We start from the raw sequence: 8810 nt of genomic DNA, 5'->3' as shown, positions 1-8810 counted from the left end.
CCCAGCGTTTCTGCTGGTCAGACAGGTCAGGGTAGAAAAAAAGAGTATTTCGTGTCCCAAAGTTGTGTATTATGTAGTTATCTCCAGTTCTCAGAGATTTAAGGATTATAGAATCATAGATTTGTTTGAGCTGGAAGGGAAGGGACCCTTAAAGGTAATCTGTTTCAACTCCCCTGCACTGAACAGGGAGGGACACCTACAGCTAGAGAAGGTTGCTTAGTGCCCTGTCCAGCCTCACCTTGAAAATCTCCAGGGTGGATGCAGCATCCACCACCTCTCTGGGATCAACTAAAACTAATGCACAGTACCTAATACAGAGCTAGAATAACGTTGGGATATTTTTCTTCCCCTTATTCCTGCTTTCAACTACAGTTTTGCTTCAAGGATTTTCTTGGCCAAATTCACCACTCAAAAAATTCTCTCATGTCATTAGTAATAGGACCAGAGGTAATGGCTTCAAGCTATGGCAGGGGAGATTCAGGCTGGACATGAGGAAGTATTACTTTTCAGAAAGGGTGGTCAGGCACTGGAATGGACTGCCCAGGGAGGTGGTGGAATCACCGACCCTGGGGGTGTTCAAGGAAAGGCTGGATGTTGTGTTGAGGGACATGGTTTAGTAGGAGCTATTGGGAATAGGTGAACGGTTGGACTGGCTGATCTTTTAGGTCTTTTCCAACCTTGGTGATTCTATGATTCTATGATTTACCAGTTACCAGACAACAGCTGTATAAAGGGAAAGGGAAGCATGTATTTTTTTTTTTTACTTGATAAGGTGTTAATTTAGACACTGCTTCGATCATAGCGTATTGCCACAAGGACTAAAATAGTTAAAATTTAACTATATCAACAAAGCTAGGAAACCACTGAATAAAAACAACCAGGTTCAAAATCGATCGCAGCCTTATTACTTGTGTATGAAAGACTTACACAAAAGTACTATTAAGCTTTCCCATTGGATTTTAGCTCCACCCTGGAAGCATTCAAGACCAGGTTGGATGGGGCCCTGTGCAGTCTGATCTGGTGGGAGGCAGCCCTGACAGGGGTTGGGGCTGGGTGAGCTCTGAGGTCCCTTCCAACCCAAGCCATTTTATGATTCTATGAAATCATGTTTGATTGTTTGCTCCCACACACCCAGAAACAAATCAATTATTTATTTGAGATCCAAATTGTACCTGTGTCACCTTGTCCTGGAACTAGGGAGGCTTCTAAAAATTCTTACACTTAATGCTCCAGTCTTCTCAACATAAGCAGACTTGCATTTAAAATATACATGAGAAAGAAAACACACCAATTGTTTCTTCTATTAGAAGACAGTATTACAGTCACGGTAATGCATCAACACAAGCATATATTTGCTCAGAAAAGTGTATATTCATTCACATACTCTAATTTCAGATATAAAAATGGATCATTTGAGTCATAGAATGGTTTTGGCAGGAAGGGACCTTAAAGATCATTGAGCTCCAATCCCCCTATTGTGGGCAAGGTTGCCAGCCACTAGATCAGGCTGCCCAGGGTCCCATTCAACCTGCCCACTAAGCTGCATTCATTCTCAGATATGAGCACTGAAATAAATAATAAAAAAAGATTAACACAACAAAATGAGGGAGAAATCTATTGCAGCTTTTTTTAATTTTTTTAATTTTTTTTTATTTTTTTTTTCCCCTTCCTTCTAATTGCTAGTCTGGGAGTATTTCCTACATCATTAGATACTGATCTATTTATTTCAATTTTCAAGCCTTTTTTTTTTTTTTTTTGTATTGTTACTTTCTCAAATTTTGGTGTACTTCACTGTAGTAATTGTTCAACAGTAACTAAAAATGGTTTAATAATGCTGCAACACTTTATGTTTGCAAGAAAAAGGTGCATAAAATAAGGTTTAACTTAAATGTCAAAAAGTTACTGACATTTTAATTGAAAGCGCTAAAAATCACATGACACCTTAGAGAATATTTTAAATTCTGATTTTATTGCTTAAATATAGATTGCACAGTGTGTTCTTACATTTACTGAACTGGTTCATTACATACAGTACAGAATATATGACCATCAGAACAAAAGACAAAACAGCCCTACTCTGATTTTGGACAATAGGCTATTTCTGTCTTTTGAAACATACAGGGATTGTACTTAGTTTAAAAGTGACCTGCTACCAAAAAACCCTAAAAATGACATAATGGGAAAGAAAACACAAAGCAAAAGCTGGAATACATTTAAACAGCTGGATACAAGTGTATAAACATTGTGACAGCACTGGATGTATTGCAGATAACAGCCAGTACGCTTATGGAGCTTTAAAGTTCTGCAGCTTAAGAACATAAAGACACAAAATAAGCAATTTTAAACTGTAAAACAGTATCCTTAACTCATTCGGTTTCATTCATTATCTTCATATTACAACAATTACAAAACAATACATTTTACAGTGACTCTCATATTCCAGCTGTCAAAAACGGCCAATGTGAACCAACTACAAACTCAGGGACTTGCTGGATTTCCAGATAGCAAGAAACTGAATATCGTGTGAACACAGTGTTAAAAACTCCTCAAACCCTTCACAACACCTGCACAACACTTGCATTTCCCATATAAAGCTAGTTGGAACTTCAAAAACATGGAAACCTACAGCATAAATGAAAAATATCATAAACAGAATAGAAAATGAAATGCTGAATTTACTTTTCACATGCAGCATTCATGCAACAGAATTCAGTCACTGAAACAATCCTGTATTTACAGCACAGTCTGCATACTGCAAGAGTGCAAACAGAAGTACATTCTTTATTTTTTATTCTTTAGACTCCTTATTTTCTTTTTGTACAAAAGTGCACAGTGTTATTCTTAAAAAAAATGACAGTGGATAAGTGTTTTACATTTTATCCATAGGTTAGATAGGTTACTCTTTAAAAAATTACACTCTTTTTATAGGCCAAAAAACTACTGTCTTACATTTAAAAAAACTCCAACAAAACAAACAACGAAAACCAAAAAGTGAAAACTATAAGCTACAGTGGTAACGAAGTCTATTATGTGTAGACTGTGGTCTGATCAGGCTGATAAGCTGCAGCAGTAAAAATCACAACGGAATGCTGTAGGTAAGGGGCTGTTTCGTCATCCACTAACCGCTGTGATTTCACTGTTAAACTGAAAAGAAGGTCTCAATTACCTTTTGAGTTTTGTGAATGCTTTCTGAAGTTCTCAGCATGTTATCTCATAGGTTTAAGTAGCTGAAATTTCTCTCATGTTGTGTGCCATCAGGTTTTTAAAAGTAGCCTAGAGGAATAAATGCTGTAGTACAGCTCAAATATCTAACAGTCTGTTTTAAAGTGGGTTTGTAAATGGCCCAAAGTCAGCAATTTAGCTGACCTGCCCATCAGAGAGCAATCATCCAGCTCTTAGAATTATGCAATCATAGATATATTTTGATTGGGACTTTTGAATGTCATCTCTTCATGCCCCTACTCAAAGCAGGGCTAACTGAAGGTAATCACTTTGTTCACGGCCCATGTTCACTGTTTATATATACTGCAGGCTACCTTAAGTGTCTTGCATTTAATACAGACATTTTTGTGTCATTTCAGATTCATATAGACCAAGGGACTTCAACTTTACAACTTATGGCAACAACTACAGTTGTTTTGTTTCGCCTGCAGAATTTAGTGAGTCACAAACAGCCTTAACAGTTATCAATAAAAGCTGAAGGATCTATTGGATTGGTTTTCTTTATTTTCACTTCAACAGTACACTCAGATACATAAACCTATGAAAGTTAGCACATTTTCCTTATTTCTACAAAGATTTGCGAAATGAAACAAAAATGAACAAACATATGCATTTCTAAAAAAATGCTTTTGCAACTCTTGGTCTTTAAATGGTTTCATTCAGTTTTCTTTCAACTTCTAAAACATCACTAAAAAGCTGTAATAAACGACAGAGAAATACCTCATAGAATATAATTGTAATCTCTGCATTTATGACTTAAAATGCCCTCAGTTTATTCTCTGCTATACTAAATATACTTCTCATGTATTTATACTAAAGCAGACAGAATAAAATAGTACTGCATTTTCAAAAGTACAGTCTGTAAACTATAAACTTTAAGATGTGAAAAATATTGCACGATTCAGTGTTTCAAGAGATTTCTCCTGTCTTTATGCAAAGCAGTAATTTTCACAGCATGAAACACAGAATATATACTAGCTGTACATATCTAGAAGCGTATTGTATGATGCATCAGAAATACTTAACAAGTGTCCAGTCATCCATTTACTATACTCGAACACATGTAAGGTATTGTGTTTTGTTGTTCTGCTTTTTTTTCCTCCTTTCTCTCTTAGAAAAAGAACAGGTTAATCAACTGCAACAGCAGGAACAAAAGGGAGTTAGGCCAGCACTCCACTGTTACATATATTATGATTTTCTTTCAATATATGACTCAGGTGGAGAAGAAAAAAATAAGAAGGTAAAAGCATCTATCAGGTTCCTCAATTAAAAAGAATTAACATATTAAAGCAACTTACAAATGAATTTGCAGAACGACTAACTGATAGAATAATTGGATTAATATATGTGAAAAAACAAGTTTTATATATGACATTTATGTGTACTCATACATGAAAATGAAAAAATGTGATAAATGAAAACCTAACTTCAAAAGGAAAACCAGACTTACAGAAACTGAACAGATTCAAGAGTTTGGCTAAAGTAATCTGGTTTTGGCTTGTGTTCATCACTATTTTAAAATCAGCTAAAAAGAAAAACAATAAAATTTGAGAACTCATCTTGTTCTTTCTATTGTACTCTACTCTAAATAATGTCCAGCAGACTTCAGAAGACACTTAATACACACAAAGATCTGGAAACTTCATCTCATAGACTGGAACAGATTGGTAATGAGCATGTCCAGCAGTAATCGTCATCGTTCCTGAGGGGCTAGGTGGAGGTCTGTGTAAGAAGAATGATCATTATCACTTACAGTAATACAGATAGCTTTTTTTTTTTTTAACCTAGTAGTTGAGAGAAAAGTCAACTACTGTTTTGTTTTCCTTCACAGCAGGTGTTTTATCCTGATCCATTATCATGTCTGAATTTTTTATCAAGGTTCTTTTCTAAATCAACAAATCACTGATGTTATAGCATTATGAAAAGTACACCTTGGTGTACTGTTAGAGTTGGCTGAATATGAGCCAGCAGTGTGCCCAGGTGGGCAAGAAGGCCAATGGCATCCTGGCTTGTATCAAGAATGCCGTGGTGAGCAGGACTAGGGAAGTCATCCTGCCCTGTACTCGGCATTGGTGAGGCCTCACCTCGAGTACTGCGTTCAGTTTTGGGCACCTCAGTACAGAAAAGACATGGAAGTGCTGAGCAGGTCCAAAGAAGGGCAACAAGGCTTGTGAAGGGCTTGGAGAATATGGCCTATGAGGAGAGACTGAAGGAACTGGGGCTGTTTGGTCTGGGGAAAAGGAGGCTGAGGGGAAACCTTATTGCTCTCTTCCAATATCTGAAAGGTGCTTACAGCGAGAGCAGGGCTGGTCTCTTCTCACTGGTGACAGGATGAGGGGAAATGGCCTCAAGTTGTGCCAGGGTAAGTTTAGGTTGGATATCAGGAAAAACTTCTTTACAGAAAGGGTTGTTAAGCACTGGAATAGGCTCCCCACAGAGGTGGTTGAGTCACCATCTCTGGATGTGTTTAAAAACCATTTGGATGTGATGCTCAGGGACATGATTTAGTGGAGGGCTGTTAGAGTTAGGATAGTATGGTTAGGTTGTGGTTGGACTCAATGATCTTTAAGGTCTTTTCCAACCTGAGTGATTCTATGATTCTATTAAAATGCATTTTATTATTTATATTATTTACACCGCACAACAGATGTGCAAGAACTCCCAATAACAACTGTTCTGTATGATTTTTGTACTATTTTGGTTGTTCAATTTCTAATTTCTCAAACAGATTGGGAAGAAAGCACTGGGAAGACAACCACATTCCTTGATATTACTGATATATGTATAAATAATAAAAACACAAACATGTTTTTAACTTTTAAAATGTAACATAATAACATAAATGGTCTTAACATCTCCAGAACTTGGTCCAGTTAAACTCTTGACAAACTCAATTCAACAATTAAAATTTGGAAGAGTTAGAAGAATTTCTTGATGTTCTTCACTACATAAAGGACTCAATAACAAGAATATCAAAGTAAGTGTTTTATACAACTGCTTTCAGTTATGCATGTTTAGAACACTATCACATTGCTGCCTGAAAGTAGTCACAATTGCTTCATAACTCAGTTTTTATTCACAATATTCTTCTTGCATAAAATCTTACCGAATAGTGAGTTCCAGTATCTGGGCGAGTCTATCATGAAGCAAGTTTGCCTGGAAAAAAAAATTAAAAAAAAAAAATTAAAAATTAATTACTGAATCTCGAGCAGGGTGAAAATGAACATGTCAGGCTACACACTGTATTGCACAAATTCTACCTGGCAAATCTAGAAAGCACTTCCTTTTTAATTTCCCACTGCTGCAGGGATTCTGAGCCTTGAAGAGGCATGTGAAGTTAAGTGAGCCTACCTTAAAGCACAAGGCAAACTTTGTTGTTGAAGGTAGAAGGTACACATTTAATTATTTAAAATAAATAAATAATTATATATATATATATATCACGAGGTAAACACAGTTCTGTTTACTGTTTATCCCAGAAGGAAATAAGGATGGATAAAGAATCCAGACTTCAAAGATAGTAAAGATAACATTAAGGTCAGGGGTGAATAAGATCTCCATTCCTTTTAAAATAATGTAGAAGCAACAAAAAACACATTTTAAATAACTGGAATTTCCCAATACAGACAATTGATATTACAGAGACAATAGCTGAAGACAAATAGCTGAATACTATACTTCAATAGCAACAGCAGCAGTGATATACACAGAAACACAGAGCACCCTCAGTCAGCGCACCTCTATTAATGCTTGTCCTAACATCTTCAACAGTACGTAACATGTTTCAGAAACTTACCTTGGTTTCACATTGTGCCGCGATTTCTTCAAATGGTGCTTTTTGGAACTTCTCAATCACAAGACGCCTTTTTTCTTTTTCCTGTTCTTCAAGTCCATTGTTATCTTTAAAAAATAAATAAATAAATAAAGACAAGTGCAATTTTGTCTCTCAAGTACGAGCAATTTGAACCTCTAAGCATTTTGTCTTCTTTTACACTGTATTTCTAACTTTCAAACATGCACCAGAAAAGCAAACAAGCAACCACATGCAAGCACAGTGTCACTGCTTCTAAAGCAAAATGCTGATACAATTTCAGGGAGCTCATTTGAGGATGCCAGTTTTACCCTTTTTTACTATGTACTTCAACCACCAGTCAAGGCTTCCTGTTGTTTCATCATCTGGTCTCAAGACTCCACTTCTGATGCACTGCACCCAAGTCTCTTCCTTCAAGAGAAGAGGGCAATATCTGCCCTCCCAGCATCATACAGACAGCTGGGAAGGATTTATTTTTGAACAGAATTTGGAATACAGGCCAAGCAAACCTACAAGCTGCTGGAACTTTTCAGCATCTAACAAATTTTTGTACTTCAGCAACTGGTTAGTTTCGGAAAACTGTCAGATTGAATTACTGTTTAAAATGTTACTTTATCTATTGTTTAAAATGTCAATGTTCAATCCACATTTTTGACAGAAGTTTGGTAAACTAGACTGTATAACTACTCAAACAGTTCTCTTATTTCTTAACTCCATGAATTCTACCAGCTGAGTGTTCTTGACATCTGCAATCATATCTTACAATCTATTTCCTGAATGCACTGAAGACTTTGAAAATCTACCAATTGAAATATCTCATTATTTCTATTATTTCTATATTTTCTATTATTGCCTAAAAGGGCAAATTCCATAGAAAAGCATTTCCATATGGTTTCACTCAGTCACATGAGTTTCAGAAAATGAATTCAAAAATTATCAAGATCCTATTTCAGAAGCTTAGAAATAAATGGCTGAAACTTTAAATCAGCTGACTTGCTGATAAAAACAAACATAATATTTTAATTATGTTATTCAGACAACAAATTTTCTCTAGTAATTCCACAGTAACCCAGAACTATGCTACTAAATATAATTGTAATAAATCTTACCAATTGCTTTCTTCAAAGCTTCAAAGGTGATTTCTTCTGTATTATCAATCTAAAGACGAAAGTAAAAAAAACAAAAACAAAAAAAAATCACCCTTAAACCTCAGATACCACAAACTTCTAAAAGCTATGGAACAGGGTAACTATTGAAGGACAAAAGATCCACTTTTTTTTCACCATATAAAGTTACTAATGGTTTTATCTGGAGTTTCTACAGCAAATAGGCCTCTAATTCTCTATTGCTAGTCACTGGAATGGTCAGTATTTCACAAGAAACTGTTATTTTTCTACATTCAGAACTGATGCTTGCCAGCTTTGCCTATAAATATTGGAAAAACAAAAGCTGACCAGTTACTAACCTGTTTTTATTCACAAACAACAGATCAAAATAATCACTCAGGCCAAAGATTTCAAGAATCTTTCCTAAGAATGACTGAGCAAAATTTTAGTGAATAACAAAAGATTTGGAGAAGGACTTGAATTTTGGCAGAACTCTTCTTTGGGCCAGGAATAGCCTGTGGTGTTTCTATACTGATATCTCAGAGATGACTCTTAGGCAGCTCCTGAGAATAACAAAAACTGCTTCCTAAAATTAGTTGAACAATAAAATAAGAGTTGGTAGTTGATTTGTTCATTTACCAACATGAATATCCATTTGTTTTCTACTTCAT

General features: G+C 35.7%; 1 protein-coding gene across 8 annotated transcripts in view; it reads right to left on the bottom strand.

Annotated features, from left to right (window-relative positions):
- Nucleotides 1–1949: 1949 nt before the first annotated feature.
- The window catches only part of EFR3A (EFR3 homolog A), a 69017-nt gene continuing 62156 nt past the window's right edge, over nt 1950–8810 (bottom strand). For 7 of the 8 annotated variants that reach the window (XM_042869610.1, XM_042869611.1, XM_042869612.1 and 4 more), the window contains 4 exons: nt 8143–8191; nt 7019–7122; nt 6329–6378; nt 1950–4944 (listed from right to left, as the gene is read on the bottom strand). In XM_042869610.1, the coding sequence (XP_042725544.1) occupies nt 4839–4944; nt 6329–6378; nt 7019–7122; nt 8143–8191 (309 nt within the window). In that variant the 3' untranslated portion in view covers nt 1950–4838. The remainder of the gene's footprint in view (nt 4945–6328; nt 6379–7018; nt 7123–8142; nt 8192–8810) is intronic. The other variant, XM_042869609.1, reaches the window with a different exon arrangement.

This window comes from Lagopus leucura, unplaced genomic scaffold (genome assembly GCF_019238085.1).
Source record: "Lagopus leucura isolate 7727_CA_CO unplaced genomic scaffold, USGS_WTPT01 Super-Scaffold_100002, whole genome shotgun sequence".
Classification (NCBI taxonomy): Eukaryota; Metazoa; Chordata; class Aves; order Galliformes; family Phasianidae; genus Lagopus; species Lagopus leucura.
The sequence above is the reverse complement of the archived record's forward strand: the minus strand, read 5'-3'. Positions and strand labels throughout refer to the sequence as shown.